Source organism: Myxocyprinus asiaticus, chromosome 31 (genome assembly GCF_019703515.2).
Source record: "Myxocyprinus asiaticus isolate MX2 ecotype Aquarium Trade chromosome 31, UBuf_Myxa_2, whole genome shotgun sequence".
Lineage (NCBI taxonomy): Eukaryota > Metazoa > Chordata > Actinopteri > Cypriniformes > Catostomidae > Myxocyprinus > Myxocyprinus asiaticus.
This window is the reverse complement of record NC_059374.1, coordinates 23,393,744-23,414,570: the sequence shown is the minus strand read 5'-3', so window position 1 is coordinate 23,414,570 and position 20,827 is coordinate 23,393,744. Positions and strand designations below refer to the sequence as shown.

General features: G+C 40.7%; 1 protein-coding gene across 3 annotated transcripts; it reads right to left on the bottom strand.

Annotated features, from left to right (window-relative positions):
* Positions 1-588: 588 nt before the first annotated feature.
* Positions 589-19,370, bottom strand: LOC127422066 (serine-aspartate repeat-containing protein F-like). 3 transcript variants are annotated; one of them, XM_051665414.1, is made up of 7 exons: positions 19,346-19,370; positions 18,805-18,982; positions 18,525-18,595; positions 11,859-11,908; positions 9,803-11,411; positions 5,461-5,659; positions 589-1,393 (listed from the first exon to the last, which is right to left on the bottom strand). In XM_051665414.1, exons 2-7 carry the CDS (start codon positions 18,956-18,958, stop codon positions 1,341-1,343), a joined length of 2,136 nt encoding a protein of 711 aa, XP_051521374.1. In that variant the 5' UTR covers positions 18,959-18,982; positions 19,346-19,370; the 3' UTR covers positions 589-1,340. The 3 variants fall into 3 exon arrangements, with proteins under 3 accessions (XP_051521374.1, XP_051521376.1, XP_051521375.1); XM_051665416.1 differs by having other exon boundaries at positions 589-1,390; XM_051665415.1 differs by having other exon boundaries at positions 11,859-11,905.
* Positions 19,371-20,827: the final 1,457 nt, after the last annotated feature.

The window sequence follows — 20,827 nt, the reverse complement described above, 5'->3', positions numbered from 1 at the left end:
CATAGATAAAAGAAAAATTATATTTGTATTAACTAATAACTGTTTTTATAAAACCAACAAGGTTCTCAAGACCAGTCTATATTGTAAATAAAAGTGTAAAGTCAATGCCCATTAACTGTGACTATTTGTTCACAATATAGCATGGCCTCTTATACTGTTCTTTGTTGTTAAATTATTACAAATCATAAGTTATGTTATGAGTTATTTCTTTGAGAGTTCTTTCATATTAGCCCTGTCAAATGCACGCAGAGGAAGTACTGTATACAATATAACAGAATATTCAACAGTTAGTGTTATTATAGGCATCCGTAAATGCTGTTTTGAAAGGCAATGGTGGGAATAAACTGTAGCAGGGGAATGTGGCAACTGGACCTTGATAAGTGACTAGCCAGGTCTCATTAGCACAGCCTTCCAGCTGTGAGCCCCCAGGTGAGATGCTCAAGCAGGACTAATGAGACTGATGTGTAGGTTAATATTTCAGTTTCAGCAGCATATATATATCTGCTTGTTTCCCATAGCTTTATTAACTCCTACTCTCTGTATATAAAGACTTTAAAAGACTAATGATCACCCGCTGACAACATGAAATCATTTTCTAAGCATGCTCATTTCTGACCATTTATTCACTTTTCAACCGATACAGAGCTTAATGATGCTGATGTCAACATGCAAGGCGATCTGCACTATCACTCATTAAGCAGTTTTTAATCTTTGTCACACACTTAATGAAACTCTAATATGCACTGCCTTAAAGGACTTTATAAATAATTGTACTAATTAAAGACAAAATAAATGAAAACAAATAGATTTAATCTTGGCATGCCATATGCTGCTTTGGAAGCTCTGATTTCATCTGTTAAAAAGACTGAGAAAAGTCCACTTACATATTACAAGGAGCAAACCATACAAGTAAGTCAACCCAATTTTAAACAAAGTATGTCGTGACTGATAACAAACTGCACATCTTATCGTGTTAGTAAGGGCTACATGGTAAAATCAGAGTAATCATAAACATACCACCACAGAAAAGAAACATATCAAGCAATATCAATGACAAAACTCAACTTGACTGTATGAGTGAAGAATGCTATATTCTATGGCATTCATTCTCTGATTCAAACAAATATCTGAATAAAACATTATCAGGGAGTATACAGATGTCTGTTTTAGGGATGCAAAAGCATTTTTAACCAGACTGGATAAGAAGCAGAAAAACGAGAAAGAGTTCACACATCAGATGACATATCCAGCCTCATTTTACAACTTTTTTCGACGCAAAAAGTCCCTCATGAGAAAGCGTCCAGTAGGCCACACTGCTGTCCACATTGAGAAGGAGGTCTTCACTGCTCTGGTCCAGATGTGGCATCTGTCTCTACTCCATCTGTTCCCCCTGCTTTCAAAACAAACAGATTTTCAGGTTTACTGTATAATCATGCAGTTTACAAAGAACATCATGTCTTGTCAACTTTCACACTTTTCTATGAAGTGACAATGTGATAATGAAATACAGAAACTTGGTCTCTTTGTCAGTTCCATGAATCACTTGATCTGACTTTATTTATCTTCACAAAACATATGGCATAAAATGAAAGCATTACTTATTGATCAATATTGCCAGAATATGGGTTCATCCTATCTGGTCTTTTCTTTTCTTTTCTTTTCTTTTTTTTTTTTTTGTCCTGGTAAAAAAAAAAGCACATTCTCCAAGCCTCATTTCAGTGATGCAGATGCACCTGAGGATAAAAATAACAGTAACATACATAAAATGCTTAGCAACTGAGAACTGGGTTGATGTTTCTCGGGAAGGGCCTAAATTCGGCACAGAGGTGGGGTAGAGTTGGAACAGCACAGCTGAAGGAGTGATATTTGGGCCTGGCTAGAGGTTGAAAGGACACCTTCATTCTCATTGCTTGGCCCACTTTCTGCATCAAATTACCAGCTCTGCTTCTTCAATCTCATCAAAGAACACCAGTAAAGGTAGTTCAAAAAAGCCTTGCGGAATGGAAGATTTATGTGTGAGAACATTATTGTTATAGGTATGGTCTTTTCATCAGTGTTGGCCTATTTGTTGCTTCAAAGTAGAATCTATGCAGCACCTCTGGGAATCAACTGTTAACAAACACTTTGCATAGCCGCTGAATCTAGGAAGATTGTTTACCCAGCATCTCTAGAAAATGATGCAATTTGGTGCAGAACAAAACACATTACCCAAGAGAGAGGCTTTAATATTGAGTTTTAGAGTTTGTGGAGGTTTTACACCCACAACAGAAAATAGATTTGAGAGATTTGTGTCTAAACAAACTGCCAGATAAGCTAAATATGCTGCATTTGAGAGGAATACAAAGTGACTCTGCACCCTCTTATAATGATCAGGGAAAATGATAGATGTCTCTATTTATAATTACTTAATTCAGAAAATAATAATTGAAAGCGCTTGGATAACAATTAAAATGAAGCCTTAAGCATGTCTTATCGCAATTATTAAGATATGACTCATTTAACATTATTGATGTGCTTTTCATTTTAATTATTTTTTTAGTTGTGTGTGTGTGTCTGTGTGTCTCTACTATTACTGTGATAGACACAATACTAGTATACCTGTATTTTATATCCTAGGAACGCATAACAGTGAAAAAAAAAAGACTATTATTACAGTAAAGACTCTGTGTAATTGCTATGTAATGTATACACTGATGAGCCAAAACATTATGACGACCTGCCTAATATGCTGATGGTCCTCCAAAACAACGCCGACCCACCGAGGCATGGACTCTACAAGACCCCTGAAGGTGTCCTGTGGTATCTGCCACCAAGACATTAGCAGCAGATCCTTCAAGTCCTGTAAGTTGCGAGGTGGAGCCGCCGTGAATCGGACTTGTTGTTCCAGCACATCCCACAAATGCTCAATCGTATTGAGATCTGTGGAATTTGGAGGCCAAGGCAACACCTTGAACTCTTCAGCTTAAGTGCAGTGTGGCAGGGCACATTATCCTGCTGAAAGAGTCCAGTTCCGACGCTCGCGTACCCATTGTAGGCACTTTCCACGGTGGACAGGGGTCATCATGGGCATTCTGACCGGTCTGCGGCTACACAGCCCCATATGCAGCAGGGTGCGATGCACTGTGTGTTGTGACACATTCCTCCCGTAACCATCATTTACATTTTCTGTGACTTGTGCCACAGTAGACCTTCTGTCGGTTCAGACCAGACAGGATAGCCCTCATGCATCGATGAGCCTTGGGTGCCCAACACCCTGTTGCCGGTTTGTGGTTTGTCCCTCCTTGGACCACTGTCGGTAGGCACTCACCAATGCTGACCAGGAGCACCCCACAAGCCTTGCCATTTCAGAGATGCTCTGACCCAGTCGTCTGGCCATAACAATCTGGCCCTTGTCAAAGTCGCTCAGGTCTTTACTCCTGCCCATTTCTCCAGCATTCAACACATTGACTACGAGAACTGATTGTTCACTTAGATCCACCCAGACCTTGACATGTGGCCTTATTACAAGATGATCTACATTATTCACTTCACCTGTGAGTGGTCATAATGTTTTGGCTCATCGGTGTGTGTGTGTGTGTGTATATATATATATATATATATATATATATATATACACATATACATACAAGGCATAGATTCCAGGGGGGATGGGGGGGAGGTAAGCCCCCAATAATCAAATCAAGCAAGTACAACCCTACCCCCCAAAACAAAATTCTGTCATAACTTCACATTTTTGCAAACTCATGACTTACTTTCTTCTGTGGAACTCAAAAGGAAATGTTAGGGATAATGTTAGTTTCAGTAACAATTCACTTTCGTTTTATGGAAAAAAAGATGCAGTAAGAGGGAATGGTGGTGACTTAGACGAACATTCTGCCTAACATCTCCTTTTGTGCTACACAGAAGAGAGAAATTCATGAGGTTGAGTAATACTTAAGGTAGACTATCGTTTTAACTACCTGTTTAAATTTTTGTTAAAGTTTTTTGCCAAGAACAACAATATAAATATAAGTCAGCACATGACTGAATTATGTCTTGCTGGGAATCAAGTGACTGAAAATAAGGGCCTGTAACATTTAAGGATGGTCAAGGACGAGGTGGGAACCGGCTGAACAGAAAACGTAACTTTTAATGATGTAAATTAACTAAAAACAACAAAAAACATAAGGACACACAGACATGCATGCAATGTGGCCTCGTGCGTCTCTCTCTCTCTCTCGAACTGGCATTTCCGGCATCTCACTCTCCCACTGATCAGCTGATTCAGTGCCGGCCGTGCACCCTCACGGCCTGGCCACACCATCCTCCTTGTCACACTTCCCCCCCACCCGATTCAGGCCGGGGCGCCAACCGGACTGACCAACTCCCCCCCCATCTCTGGAGGGGAGACTCTGCCCTTCCGGCCGTTCTGTCAGCCGGTGGTCCACCCTGTCTCCTGGGAACCTGGGGAAGAGACGAGGGGAGGCGTGGGGAGAGGGAAAGGGCGAGCGGGAGACACACGGAGAAAGAGAGAGAGAGAGAGAGAGAGAGAGAGAGAGAGAGAAAAACTTGCTCGCCGGTCCCCAGACACGCTGTCACCTAGTCCTCAACTGCTCCTCCTCCCCTGGTGGACGGCAGCGAGCCCTCCGACCCCTGGCGGACGGAACCACTTCTCCCCATCTCGGCGGACGGCAGTGGTTCCTACGGCTTTCGGCAGTGACCCCTCCGTCCCCAGGCAGATGGCTGCGGCTGCTCCTCTGGCGGACAGCAGCAGCGAGGACTCCGCAACAGCATATCCCTCCTCCTTCCCGGGTTTCGGCACCACTGTAACAGCTAAGGACGGGTAAGGAGGAGGCGGGAAACAGCTGAACAGTAAGCGTAACTTTTAATGATATAAATGAGCTTAAAACAAAATAAAACATAAGGACACACAGACACACATGCAGCGTGGCCGCGTGCATCTCTCTCTCTCTCTCTCTCTCTTGAACTGGCGTCTCTGGCTCCCCTTTATCTCGCTCTCCCGCTGATCAGCTGATTCAGCGCTGGCCGTGCACTCTCACGGCCCGGCCACACCCTCCTCCTCATCACAGGGCCATAATGTAGGCTGTACTTAAAAAAAAATCATATAATATAAATCTGAATATAAATAGAGGTAAGAAATTAGAAAAGTAGCCTGAGATTGTTTCTCATGCTGTAAAACAGTTTCTGGATAATTAGAACACAGAGAACAGAGTGCTGGATGAAGTGGATATTTATCTACAAACAGCTGAAACAAAAGGCTATTTTTTTAACTTCGAGAAATGTTGACTATTGCTGTTTCACGAGAACATGTCTTTTAGAAATGCTTTGAATGAAATAATTACATGAATGTTAGTAAGTGAAAGAAATATAAAAATGCTTCTCTCAAAGTCACCAGAATTGATAGCGTCTATTGCTATTTGCCTTCTTTTGTTAAGCATGACGATGGGGACAGTGACTTACCTATGTCCCCTTGGCTGCCATTGAGGGCCTCACCACTGCTGCTCACCTCCTCGTTGGCCTTTTCACCAGGTTTCATCTTCTTCCGGGTCATATGACCACGGAAGCCAGCCTGGATTTTGGCGGCTGCCTTATTGGCTTCTGGGTCATCCAAGGGGATGTCCATGATGTCCTCCTCCTCCTGTGGCTGGCTGCATTCCTCCTGACAGGCAGGATGAACAATTTTAACTAGCAGCACAACAAGCACTGTGTATACTGTGTATTGATTTTACTGTTGCCTAAAGATAATTCTGACTATCCTCTGAGATCTTTACACTATACTGTACAGCACCTTAGTGAGTTTAACATGATGTATCTACTGCCCACTTAAGCCCCCTTGCAATGAATCACTATCCAACAGCTCCACAGAGACACAGCATTTCTCAGGACCAACTTCCTTTGAAATGAGCCTGAGCATTACATCTACAATCAGTGTAGCAATTCAGTTGAAATCTCTGCTTCTCCTTTAAAGGGAAAGTTCACCCAAAAATGCAAATTCACGTGGTTCTAAACCCGTATGACATTCTTTCCTATGTGGAACACAAAAGGAGATGTTTTTTGCGTCTCAGTCACCATTCATTGTATAGAAAAAAGATGCAATGAATGTGAATGGTTACTGAGAGTAACATACTATCTCATTTTTTTATTTTGTGTGCCAATAATTATTATCATTGTGAATCATTATTATTGTGAGTAAATAATGAGAGAATTTTCATTTTTGGGTGAACTATCCCTTTAAGAATCAATTCTACCTGTACAAAATAAAAAAGAAAAGGCATGAACAGAGAACAGAAAAGTAATAAAGCCCCCAAATTGCTTTAGAAGGCATATAACCACCCGGACATTACAAAGACTAACTGTTTCCAGCTATCTGCAATCTGTGAAGCATGTCACCACCTACAGTAGTTGTCCTTTTCATCAACTGTGTGGTGGGATGTGGCGTTACTTGTCTCATTAGATCTTTCTGAAAGCTGTGCAACCACATGCATTCTCCCACCACATCCGACTCAGCATATGTAGATGGCAGAGGCTGCTTGGCAGTCTTTAAACAGCTTGTGTGAGGGTGATTAGCACAAGTCCATTGTAAAACCCTGGCAGGAGCATGTCCACCCACTGTTGGACTAAAAATCAGCCTCTTTTCACATTAACCAAGAATTATGCCAACAAGCTTATCTTGTGTCCACAGGCAAAGGCATACCACAATTCCCCTATAAATAAGCTGTTCATATTAATGCAGCTTCTCCAGCCTGGTTTAGGCTTAGCCTACCTATGGATCACCTCTGATGAAAACTGAGCAGTCAAAAACCTTGTCTAAATATCTGTCATTAAAAACATTATTAAAAGCTATTTTCTGTCTGACCTCCCATTAAAAACAGTAATTCTGCATAGATGAAAAACACATTCATATCACACGCTGTATGCATATACTTTCCATGGTGTCATGGTCGGCCATACAAAACTTTTAGTGTGAAATAAATATTTGCGAATAAGGGGCAGTTCACACCGAACATGTTTTTGCGCTAAACGAATGAAACAAAACGCGGATGTCTCGAGACGCGTTTTTAACAGTTAACATTTTTTTTTTTTTTTTTTTAATTTGACAAAGTGTAAAAAACACGTGGCGCTCCTGCGCGAGACGCTGAGCGCAATGGTCACGCCTAGCACATGTTGACAGAAAAAAAAAAAAAAAAAAAAAGTAAAAATAGCACGAAAGATGCAAAACGCGTTCGGTGTCACCGGCCCCTAGACACGCAAAAGCCATGTACTGTTCCTATAAATGTACTATTCTTAAAGTTATCGTCGACATTTTTAAAAAGTTTCAAAATACAACCAAGTCTTTGTAATAAATGTGATATTTTTCTCGCTCCTAAACAAGTGAATAAAATAAGCCACTTCGTCTTAATAAGCCACTTCATTTTAAATGAACAAAGATTAAAAAGTACAAACGGTTTATTCTTCTGTAATTTTATATCTATCTATCTATCTATCTATCTATCTATCTATCTATATATATATAAACATTGATTAAAGTGACCAGTACTTACGATATGACAATCCATGACGCGCAATTACAGACGCTTAAAAACGTTTTTTCGTTTCGTGATAGACGGCAAACCAACTAGCAGAGAAAAATGTCTTGGACAAATACCCTCTCCTCCAACTATCCTTATAGTTCCGAGTGTTAGGGTGGGAGTAGAGAGGGAGACAGAGAGAGAGAGAGAGAGAGAGAGAGAGAGAGAGAGAGAGAGAGAGAGAGAGAGAGAGCATCATCACTGCTGCTTACGATTATAGTGCCATTCTTCTTACTTTCCTGTCACCTGTTACCAAGGATCAGAGATGCTTTATTTAGAATAGCAGAGAAATGAATGAGTGAGAAGAGAGAAATCATGGTGCCAGTTTACAGAATTGCAAATCAAACTTCACTTCACTAGTCCAGAACAATTATATAACACCACTTTTAATACAGCACTATAAATATGCAGTCCAAAATGTTCCCCAATTGCCAAAACTACTGTCATCATCAACTCTGGAATACTGGAAGCCAGTTCTCCACATCTCAGTCAGACCCACACAGACTGTGCCTCCTCCACCCAGTGGCAGCAATACACACAAAGCAAATCCACTGCCTGTTATTTCTCTGGAACATTGCTGTATCTCCTGCCTCCTACCCTACCAAGATTAAAAAGAGAGAAAAAAAATGCAACTCTGCCATAATGGTATCCATTCTCTTTGTATATGTCACTTCTCTTCTGAAAGCTAATGAACTCAGTTCATAGACCACTGAAAAGTTGAAACACTCTGAGTTCTAAGAAGAAGATGAGGTGACTTTACAGTCGTGCCAGAGATTGATGATATCCATGAATATTATTCCTGAAAATAGCAACTACATGATTCTCTTGCTCCTCCTTCAGCGTATGAAGTCATTGGACAAGAGTTTATATAGGTCAGGTAAGATGACCTACATTGGAGAAAGAGATAAAGAAAAAGAGGAAGAGAGAATTGCTTTCATGTTTTTCTCTAATTACTCTCTGCAGAACTTGAACACTACTTCAGACCAAGGACAAATCAGTCAACCAAGTGAAGCTAATTAATTTTTTCCTCAGAAATATTGCTTTAAAGGAATTCCGGGTTCAATACAAGTTAAGCTCAATTAACATAATTTGTGGCATAATGTAGATTACCACAAAAATGAATTTCAACTTGTCCCCTCTTTTCAATTATTTACAGTGGGTTGCAGTGAGGCACTTACAATGGAAGTAAATGGGGCCAATCCGTAAACATTAAATGCTCACTGTTTCAAAAGTATAGACACAAGACATAATCAGTATGCATATTAACATGACTTACTAGCATTTTTTGTGTAAACTTACATCCAACTTTACAACTTCGTTGGCATGACAACATAACACCCTAAAACCCCAAAATGACTGTAAAAATGACGATTTAAACAACTTTACAGCTCAAATAATATATGAGTTTTAAGAGAAAAATTTATGTAAGTGCCTTTCTCAAATTATAAGCTTCACATTTGTGCCTTTAAACCCACCAAAAACTGGCCACATTCACTTCCATTGTAAATGCCTCACTGTAACCCAGATTTGAGCTTTTTGTAAAGAAAAGGTGGGACGAGTTAAAATTAATTTTTGTGGTAATCAACATTATGCCACAAATGCTGTCGATTAAGCTTAACCTGTATTGAACCCAAAATATTCTTTAAACTCCAAAATCTAGATCAGTTTCACTCCAAGATGAAGGGAGATAAATGCTTGGTAAAAATGTTACCATGGAAACACCACCAAATCTTTCTCCTTCGAACCCCCTCTAAAGAAACATATGGATATTCTTACAGCCTCCTGTTGATGAATCTAAACATGAATTTCTCTTTATGAAATGTTGTAGTCATTTGGTTGAGTTTATATTGTATATGTAAAGGAGTGTTCTGATATCATATGTATGTACAGTTTAAAGATTTCTGACTCTCTGTGGTAGGCTTGCAGTCTTGTATTCAAAAGCTGAACTATTTCAGGGACATCTTCAATCACTGTTCTCCAGAGACGGGCGAAGGTACAGAGCCATGCTGTTGATCAGACAAGTCCTTGAAGATTAAATTTTTACTTATTAACTTGGGACAAAATAGGGAACAGTCTGAATCCAAGGTAAGAATATCTCTGCTATCACATTACACTATAATCTGGCCACAACAACCCATACTCTTTGTATGGATACAATACTTTTTATTTATCAAATCAGTTGGAGGAGGGTAGGGGGAGAAAAGAGATTAGAAAAAAGAGCAAAAATCTTGTACCTTTTGTTTACTGCTTTCAGGATTCTTCTGGTTCTCACTTTGAATTGTCGATTCTTGACATTTATCTCTTTGTTCCTCCAAGTGATCCTCCTGATCTGCATCAGTCTCAGTATTTTCAGTCAATTCATGTGACTCTGTAAGATCTTCATCAGTTATGACCTCTGTTTTTCTCTCTGTTCCCTCTGACAAAGGCCTGAAGACCACAGCTTCCTTGGTTTCAGAGGGCACAATACCTTCGTTCAGTTCTGCATCATTGATTCCATCATCTGCCGCATCCTCAGTTTTCACAGTATCTTGCTGATGCATGTTTGAAACGTAATCATAAGACCTCTCATCTTGAGTGTTGCCTTTGGTTTGGTCAGCTTCGTCTTTCTCTGCTTGGCCTATTTCATCCTGGTCCATCTCTTCAACATCACTGTCAAGATCACTCCCTTCCTTTACATTCCCTGTGTTTAGATAGTTCTCAGAGGTGTCCATTACATCAGTATATAAAATCTCATTGCCTGTCATGTCTTCTGTTACTTCGGAGTCACTGTCATTGTCGTTCAACTGTGAATCTGGCTCCAGAGCATCAGTTTGATCTTCAAAAAGGTCTTCCTCCACCATAGCGTCCATAATTTTAGACGTACTCTGTTGATCAGATTCATGCTCATCTGTATGGGCAGAGCATTGATGATCAGCGCTCATAATGGCTTCGTCCAGTACATCTATGACTTCACTTTTACTATCATTTGTTTCATCACTGTTGTCAATGCATGTGTCTTTCATTTCGATCAGTGATCTGCTATTAATATCAGTTGCAGAAGTGGTTGTTTCTGCAACAGGTTCGTCTTCTAATAAGTCGTTGGTGCTGCTGTACTCATGATTGATCTCTTCTTGGTCTTCATTGTTCACTAAATCATCCTTTTCTTTAAGATGTTCTCCTATTTCCAGCCCTTCTTCAACTCTGCTTGTGGTATCGGTTTCAGTTATGTCTTTTTCAAGAGCAACAGTGCTTTTTGCTGACTCCTCTAAATAAACCTGCTCAGTGCTCTTTTCCTCTGGGCCAGAGTTCTCCAATAAAGTGTCAGTAATTTCTGAGACTCCCTGCTCAGCATCTTCACTATGACCATAAAATTGTGGTTCCTCAGTGTTTTCATCATCAGACATTTTGTTGGATTGTTTGTCTATAAACTGCTCAATATTTGAAGGGGTTTCAACAAAAGACATTGTTAACTGGTCTTGTGAATCCTTGGAGGGGTTTACCTCTTCAGCACATACATCCACATTTGCAAGACCACCAAAGGAAAGCACAGGTGTAGGCTCAAGTTCAGCTCTGCAGATATCAATATCTTTTGACTCTTTTGCTGCCCCATCATCTCTTGGTAGCTCTGTATTTTCTAATGTTGGTTCTGGAACCTCGCCGGGGTCTTGTGCACATATATCAACATTGGCTGTTCCCATATAGGCAATATCTGCAGGTGTCTCACCGAATTCTTCATCTAACTCATCGTTTTGCTCTACCTTTGTGTCTTCTGAATTATCAGAGGAATTATTAGCACTGTGGCCTTTTAATGTGGAGCGTTGAGTTCCACTGTTTCCAACAGTTTCCGAATTACCAGCTTTGTTTCTGAAAATTGACAATTGACATTTATTCAGTGAAACAGTGATTGATAATGTAAGTAAATATGTACAACAGGAGTAATAAATGAATCCTACAGTACAACTGAGATGTGTATCTGTGCTCTCACTGCTCTGGCACTATAATCAATCCTCTTAAAGTCGCCTTTTACTTAATCAAATGATCAAAGTCCTGTCTTGAGACGGAGAACCTGCCCACTGAGCTTCATCCTGCTATTATGTCCTAAAACTACTGCACTGCAACAGAATCCACTAGCAGAATCAAGAAAAACACACCAAAACAACAGGTATTACTGTGAGTCATTCTCAGTTTTATTGTCTAAATATTCCTATCTCGCTCTTCCCTCTCTTTAATCATGTCATGAAAGTAGCTGCAGGCTGCTCTTCTCGCCTAACAAAGTGTCAGGGGGAGAAATCACACTTCTCATTCACAGACCTCCTATTTGCCTTAGGTGAACTGGAGTTTCCTTGCGTTGATGTATTCTGCTATGAAAAGAACAAACAAAACATAGTTTAGAGGAAAAGTATAATAAATATATGATCAACTATATTATATAAGTATTTTATAGATTAGTCTATAGCCTCAAAGAGTCACATAAGTGTAATCTCAATTAGTCTATTTTCAATTAAAGCACTAGTTCAGCCAAAAATTAAAATTCTGTCATTCAAAAATTGGTATTGTATCACTATGAGGAACACAAAAGGAAAAATATGATAGAATATCCCAGTCCATCATTACAATAAAATGGCAGTTAATAATGTCCCATTTTAAAGCTTTAAAAAGGGGCCCAAAAGTAACATAAAAGTAGTCCATGCAGCTCATGTGTCATATTACAAGTCTTCAAAAGGCATACAATTTGGTGAGAAATTATTTATTTATTTATTTTTATCCCCTTTTCTCCCAATTTGGAATGCCCAATTCCCACTACTTAGTAGGTCCTCGTGGTGGCGCGGTTACTCACCTCAATTTGGGTGGTGGAGGACAAGTCTCAGTTTCCTCCGCTTCTGAGAAAGTCAATCCATGCATCTTATCTCGTGGCTCGCTGTGCATGACACCGCGGAGACTCATAGCTCGGGAGGCTCATGCTACCCTCCGCGATCCACGCACAACTTACCATGCACCCCATTGAGAGCGAGACCACAAGGAGGTTACCCCATGTGACTATACCCTCCCTCGCAACCAGGCTAATTTGGTTACTTAGGAGACCTGGCTGGAGTCACTCAGCACACCCTGGATTTGAACTCACGACTCCAGGGGTGGTAGTCAGCGTCAATACTCGCTGAGCTACCCAGGCCCCCTGATTTGGTAATAAATAACGCAAAATGTAAGTAAAGTTTCAGTCTTTCAATATTGACATCTCTGTTGCAAGTTATGAACACTACGAGAGAAGCACGATCTTGTATGTTCCTGCGAGTTTAGCGCTAAAAACAATTCAAGTTCTCTAGTGAGCACATGCTGCAATATGAACAAGATCCTTTTAGGCACTCATGAATGTGCAACAGACGTCAAGATTTCCACTGAAAAATTACTTACATTTTGGGTTGTTTCTTACTAAAACACACACAGCCGAAAGATTCAGAATATAACGCACAAGCCGCATGGACTACTTTAATTATACTTTTGGGTCCTTTTTTAAGCTTTAAAGGGGTCATGTCATGAGGAATAAAATTTTCCTTGATATTTTGAAATATAAGAGGTTATTCTACTATAAAAACACAGTAAATTTCAGAACTCAAAACTTAATCCCCAGTGCAATAAATGCATTTATTGAAATCAAGTTGCAAAAACGCCTCGTTCTCTACTTCCACGACTTCCCTACTTCACTAGGGTGCCCATTAATTAATGACCACCTCTACAGCAAAAAAACATCAATGCCTACTGTACATCGTCACACCTTGTCCCCGCCCACTGGTGCTCCGTTTGTGCACAGAGAGAGAGAGCAGGACAGACAGGCCTGGTGTGGCCTACTAACTATTTCTGAACACCAAAGGGGACCCATCTGGACTATTTTGAATTATTTTTGTATATAAACATGCACTAGACAGACATCTTTTACTGTGGTAATATATCTCACCGCTTTTAAAAGACACAGAGTCAAGTTACAACTGTGATCATGTATTACTAAATTATGAATGTTTTGGTGCAAAAAAACATTATCAGTGGACATTAGGGAAGATAATAAAATTATAAAAAAGAGCATTTCATGACACCTTTAAAGGGGTAATGTCATAAGGAATCACATTTTCCTTGATATTTTGACATATAAGAATTCATTCTACTATAAAAATATACTGTACATTTCAGAACTCAAAACTGAATCCCCAATGCAATTGTAGAAGAGGGAATCCAGCTGCACCCACTGAGTGACCTGAGTCTTGTCCATGCGCTGATCACGCAGGAGATCAGCCAATGGGGACTCAGCCCTGCTCATGAGGATGCTATATATAGCGCAGGTGGGAGATAAATCACACGTCTAGCATGCAGGAGGACAGCCAATCAGATCGCTGCACTGACCCGAGGATGCAGTGACCAAAACATTCTGGACTTGTTTTGCTGGGTCAGAGAGAGTTAGACAGCAAGTGAGAGTGTTAGTCCTTCCTATCCATCCCATTACCCTTGTTAATTTGTGTGCGTTCATGATTAAAACCACACATACACACCCAAAGACCATGTTCACCATGTAAATACTTTGATGGACATTAAAACCCTTTAAACCTGGATGCTGCCTCCGTGCCCTTACTGACACTCCATGGCGACAACCAAATACACCACACTATAAGAAACAGTTCACCCTCACCTACCAAATTTGGTCCTTCTAGACAGATCGGGTCGTTACCATGGCAACCCTAGAACGCAGCATCCCCAAGTCTGCACCTGCTTTCTCCCTTCGTCCATGCAGAGCAGTTCAGAGGCCTGCTTACTTAGATGACTATGTGGTCAATTATACTGGTAAACCATCCATGCAGACTGTCAGATCCAAAGAAACCCCATCTCCTCTTACTTGCCACTTGGAACAGCTGGTTCACCAGATGACCTTATGCTGCAGATTGTTGAAATTACAAAGCAGTAAAGCGAGACTGCTTGACTCCAGACAGAGCACTTGGAGAGAGCCCTGCTACACAGCACTCCTCGAGCATCTCTCCAGACTTAGCGGGCATCATCAAGGCATCAGACAACTCGGACCCAAATCCTGCAATCAGTGGAGAGGGAAGAGACGAAACCTGATGCTTGCCCAAGTGATGTTAGTGCAGACCTTCCTCCATGGCTGCAGTCTGCTAAACCCCAACCCCCCTTTGATGAGGAGCTGTCCCAAGTGCTGAGGAAAACCCAAATCAGGGGCACTTATTTCCAGCCACCACCCCCTGTGAGTAGACAGTCCACCCTGTCCAGGCACCAGTATGCCTCACCATGTGGCACACTGTCGTCAGACCCAACTGGAACCCAGCCACATGACAGACCAGAGTCCTGGATGAAACCATTGCTACCTGCCCCTGAACAGAGTCCAAGCCGACCCACCCAGTTCCTTACTACAAAGCACCAGCCCCGGATACTTCTCCAGTTCATAGTCATTCTGCTTTGGAGACTGGGCAATTGCCATGCCTTTCACACCCAGTTACAAGCTCTCAGCTTAATGCTGAGTCTGTGCCCTATTTTCTTCCCCATCTCCCACCATAATGGTTCCCAACAGTAGAGGGCCCACTCCCAGACTTCATTAAAGAGCCCAGTATGTGGAACTCTGGATGGCTCTGGGCAACCTGCTCCACACCCAGCTACCAGAGTGTGGAGATGGGGGCGTGGCCGAGCAACGTCTGTGGAAAGCGAGGCCAGGAAAGGAAGAGCGGTAAGGATTGACACCTGTAGGAAATTATCTCTAATGGCTGTTTTGCGTTGCAGTGAAAGCTGGAGAGAGTCCATACCGCTGGAGGGGAGAGAGAGAAATGCACGCAGCAGTGTTTATGTGTGTATTCATTTGCTGTGCTGAAAAGTAAACCTTGTTGTGTGGCACTAAAAGTGTGTAAAATAAAGACTTACTGTAAAAAACTTTAAGGTCAGGAGGGAAGGAGGACACAGGGAACTGGTTTCTTCCACTCACAGGTAAGAGTTTTTAATGAATAAACTTCAGCGCTTACAGCTTCACAAATACACGTCAGCTTTACAACTTTCCAATAACATGTTAGCTTCACAATCAGTCTCTGGACCCAGACTCTCTCAGTCCTCTTAGCGCTGGTGTGGTCCCTTTTATGCTGCTCTCCCCAAGCTCACTACAATTGGAAACAGGTGTTAATCATTATCTGGCTCAGGTGTATGCACCCTTAATGCATTCTCTCTCTCCGGATGAATGCTTGACCACGCCCCCGCTGCCACGCTTACATTGGATTGTTTACCTGGCTCCCGCTTCCTCCTTCAGCACGTGAAGATGCCCAATGCCCATAGTCTGGTGTTAGTGCATGCAGAATCAGCCATGCCTTACACCAAATCCCTATTAGCCCTTGAAAGAAGGTATGGCCGGCCCTATCAATTTGTGTTAAGAGAAATAGAGACTCTGGAGAACCTACCACCTATCCATGCTGGTGACGAGCTGGGTCCATCAGCTGTCAGGACATGCCTAGGTTGGATCCTGCAAGGTCCATCAAAGCACCTGTAGGAATGGATCCCCATCTCACAGTGTCTGTTCCCATCCAGCTGCCCTTCATCCACTGAACTGTATCGTCAAGTTGAAAGGTTATGGCAGATGGACATCCTGCCTTACCGTAGTGAGAAGGTTGTGACAAGGTTGCAACAAGACCAAGAAGCTTCGAAAATGCTGGAGACACAAACTGTATGAGTGAGGGTGGAAGGAGTTGACCGATATGCCAGTTAAAAACATGCCTCTGCTCGGTCCGCCTCCTTCCAAAAGACAGATCCCTTCTAAGGTTCTTATGGTGGGACCTTAAGACTGAGAAATCACCTGATGTCTACGGGTGGCAACTCCTTCCATTCGGCACAACCTGCAGCCCATGCTGTGTGACATTCACTGTACAACGACACGTTTTCACCCACTGCCAGCAGGGTGATAAGATACAACAGTCAATTGAACGCAGCTTCTATGTCGACAACTGCCTGCAAAGCACTGCATCTTCAGTTGAGGCCAGTGAGCTGATTGACTAATTAAGGTTCCTGTTGGCTTCAGGCAGATTTGAGATCCGACAGTGGGTGAGCAACAAAGCATCAATTGTCAGTCATCTCCCTAAAGATGCCAGATCAGAAAGCAATGAGTTGTGGATCTCACACATTTTGGCAGACCCCCAAGAGATGACCCTGGGACTAAGCTGGCACTGCGTACGTGACACCCTACAGGAGGTAACAATGAGGAACATATACCGGGCTCTCGCCAGTCAGTACAACCCCTTGGGCTACATACTTCCTTTCACCACTAGGGCCAAAGTCCCAGTGTGACAATTATGGGTAAAGGAATGAGAATGTGAAGACCCACTTCTTCCCTCTGAATTACTCCAAGCCTGGCAAAGCTGGGAAGCTGAATTGGAGCATCTACCACTGATCACCATACCTCGCTGCTATGTGTCGGCTTCACTAGATGTGCCAGAAGTCAGACGAGAACTTCACATCTTCTGTGATGCATCTGAGGCAGCCTACAGGTCAGTGGCATACCTCCGTACTGAACACCAAGGACAGTTTTAGCTGGCATTCATCCTGGCAAGATCCAGAGTGTCTCCAAAAAGGCAGCAATCCATACCCAGGCTGGAACTATGTGCTGCGCTTACTGGAGCACAGCTAGCCAAGCTGCTTCATGGTGAGCTCTCATTAGAGATCAGGACCACATTCCTATGGAGTGACTAAACAACAGTACTCACCTGGCTGACATCAGAGTCCTGCAGATTCAAGGTGTTTGTGGGAATGAGAGTAGCTGAGATCCAAGACTTCCACATGTCACTAGGGTGTCCATTAATGAATGACCACCTCTAGAGTGAAAAAACATCAATGCCTATTTTACATCATCACACCTTGGCCCTGCCCACTGGTGCTCCATTTGTACACAGAGAGAGCAGGACAGACAGGCCTGGTGTGGCCTACTAACTATTTCTGAACACCAAAGGGGACCCATCTGGACTATTTTTAATTATGACTATGAATGTTTTGATGCAAAAAAAACTTTACTAACATTATTATTGGACATCAGGGAAGATAATAAAATGACATAAAAAAGGGCATTTCATGACCCCTTTAAAGGGGTCATGTCCTGAGGAATAACATTTTCCTTGATATTTTGACATATAAGAATTCATTCTATAAAAATTTACTGTACATTTCAGAACTCAAAACTGAATCCCCAATGCAATAAAAGCATTTATTGATTTGATGCGTGTCCGGCGATGTGCGCCTCAGTGCAGGATGATACTGTACAGAATGTGTGTGCGCGTCTTGTTTCATCTTGCTTTGGACTATATATTTGTGTTTTTTTCTGGCTCATATCGCCGTGGATTGCTTATGAACCAGTCAAAACAATTCAAGCTTTGCAAAAAAACTGTTATTGAAGGATGGGGCAGTTAAAAACACTTGGACCCAATCGCAAAACTGTAATTAAACAGTTTAATTCATGAATATTTCAAATGTCATGACTGTTTGATGCTGTGGAGCTGGTTCATTCTCTTCCAACTGAGTTTCAAATATGGCTGTATTCGAAGGGCTGCACGATGTTAGCCAATCATTACAGTGGGCGTTTACGTTGAAGTTTTAAGGTGGCACATGGCCTAAAGCGAGCGTTTAAGTCAGAGGGCCAGAGACAGTGTGGAAAATGATCATATATTACTAAATTATGACTGTTTTGATGCTAAAAACTTTAATAACATTATCTGTGGACCTCAGGGAAGATAATAAAATTATTAAAAAAGAGCATTTCATGACCCCTTTAAAATGAATTGCTATCAACTGCCATTGTATTGAAAAAATGGACATGGATATTTATATACATTTAATATTTTTTCTTCTGTAGTCTGCATAAGAAAGAAAGTCATACGATTTGGAACAACATGAGAGTAAATTACGAAATCATTTACATTTCTGCATTAACTACTCCTTTAATAACCACTTGACTTCAGATACCTTAAATGCATGATTATTGTAGAACCTGTCTTCCAACCTTGCACCCCACTCTACTGGATCTAGGCCACTTTCTAGAGCAAATGACATGCCAAATCATTATTGTCCCACAATGGCAATCTAAAGTTTAATTAGTTCAAATAATATAAGATATTTCCAACAGGATAATGCCTAATGCTTTAGACAAAGGATTATTATGAAAGTAATGTCTATATGAGTCACTGAAACAGTATGTCATTAACAACTATTAAAGGTCTGGATGGAAAGAAAACATCTGAGTCACCCTGTCTGGCTTTAAGAAGCCCTGCAAAGTAGAGAGCAGCAAAGGTGGGGATATTCTCAGGCTGGTCTCTCAACACCTCTCTGGCAAGTCCCTCCAGTAAATTTCCAAATCCTCTAGGGATCCGCAGGTTTGTGTTGGAGAAGGGAACAGACATCTTATACTGTACAACACCTCAGATCTGATCAGTTTAGTAAGGAAAGAGAGACATTCATAAAAAAGACATGGGGTTAAGTACTGTATGTTGGCAGCTAGTTTACATTGTAACGACTGATTTAACTGAATAAAATAAATAAATAAATAAATAAATAAATAAATTAGAACAGTTTTCCATAATGAATGCAAACAACAGCAACAACAACAACAACGCATTCGTTCTTATGCCCACAAACATTAACACAAAGTCACTTAACTGAGAGAAATCGTTGAGTTAAAAGTTTGTCTCTGACACAGAGCGTAAAATTAGCAACAACATGTGTGTTATTAAATCGCTATTTACAACATATCTTTGAATAATTTTGCCAGATGAGCTGACGTTTCTTACCGTCTCAAGATGAATGTTGTCAAACGTTGCTAAGCAACCGCTACACGGTGCTAACTACGGAAAGCGGAGAGTGTAAAAGTTATACAAGTAGCTTTATTGACGTTACAAAATAAGCTTTACATTGCCAGATGATTATAATAAAATAATACACATTTAGTTTACGCACAATTTAAAATAACTAGACCAAATAAAATTAAAATAATGGTAAAGTAAAAATAGAAAGTAGGTTAATGTTTGTTTACTTGTTGATGTCATACTGTGTATGAGTAATGTTTGTGTCTATTTATGTTTTACTGTATAATGACAAAAATATTACATAAACAAAACATAAAGTATAAACAGCTTTAATTATAATAAAAAAGAATTTAAAAAAAGAAAAAAGAAAATAAATAGTTGTTGAAAACAAATATTGATTGATGAAAACAGAAATTGGTCAGACAGCTAATGATTTTCCTAACATTTTGCCAACTCTTTTTTTTTTTTTTAAATCAATGTCATAGAGTTATTTGAAGTAACTAACCAAGAGCCCCACAGGAGTAAGTAATTACAGCATATTCAGATGTTGTGCTTAATTTCCTGGTGACCTCTTTAGAGTGGATGTGCAGTCTGTCAGCTGAAGCATGCAGTCCTGCTTTGACCTCATCTCTCCATCTCTGCAAAAAACATTCACTCTGTCAGACATCTAAGATCCCTTGGGATTAAACAATAAACCTTCATATGTATTTAAGATATTTCTCTTACAGGTCTTTGGGTTTTTGAAGTCTGGTTAAAGGTGTCAGATAGATCCAGATAGCTGGATCCTCTCACAGAGATCACAGTATCAGCATAAGGGACTTCATGATTGCTCTGGTTGTCTGGAGTAAATTAAAAAATAATGTTATTTGCATCAATTAACCCTTAAACGCATACCTCGGGTCTTTAGTGACCCATGACATCATTCCACTCCCTGTACCTCATCCATTTTTTGGAGTTGTGCCCACACCTCTTTAGTATTCCTCAGTCTTTCTTATAAATAATGTAACACACACACACACACACACACACACACACACACACACACACACACACACACACACACACACACACACACCACACACACACATAAATTGCAAAAAGGTGCAATTATGGTTTAAGTACCAAAAGTGTAATGGGTCATTAGGGACCCTAGGTATGTAATAGTGTCTGTTTTTTGTTGTTGTTTTTTTTTTTTTTTTGCACTTCCATAAATTATATTTGTATGATTATTTCATATCTATATAAGTTTACTATCACATGACATCAATTTCCTTATTACAATAGAAATTACTTTATTTACATTTTACATTGCTATTTGATGAAGTAAACTACAGCAAGTACAACACATGAACAGTATGATATAACCGGATTAGGACAGTTACTTTCATATATAATCCGTTACAAACACTGATTACTTTGTAAAAGATCATTAGTCGTAATCCAGTTAGCTTGATAAGAAAGTAATGT

Bases quoted from the DNA above. Each gene is read 5' to 3' on its own strand.
- LOC127422066 (XM_051665414.1), bottom strand. From the start codon at position 18,958: ATGTCTGTTCCCTTCTCCAACACAAACCTGCGGATCCCTAGAGGATTT. The intron at 11,412-11,858 runs GTCTGTGAATGA...GTCAATTTTCAG, and splicing joins TCACCTAAGGCAAATAGGAG to AAACAAAGCTGGTAATTCGG. The intron at 5,660-9,802 runs GTACAAGATTTT...CCTGCCTGTCAG, and splicing joins CTGAAAGCAGTAAACAAAAG to GAGGAATGCAGCCAGCCACA.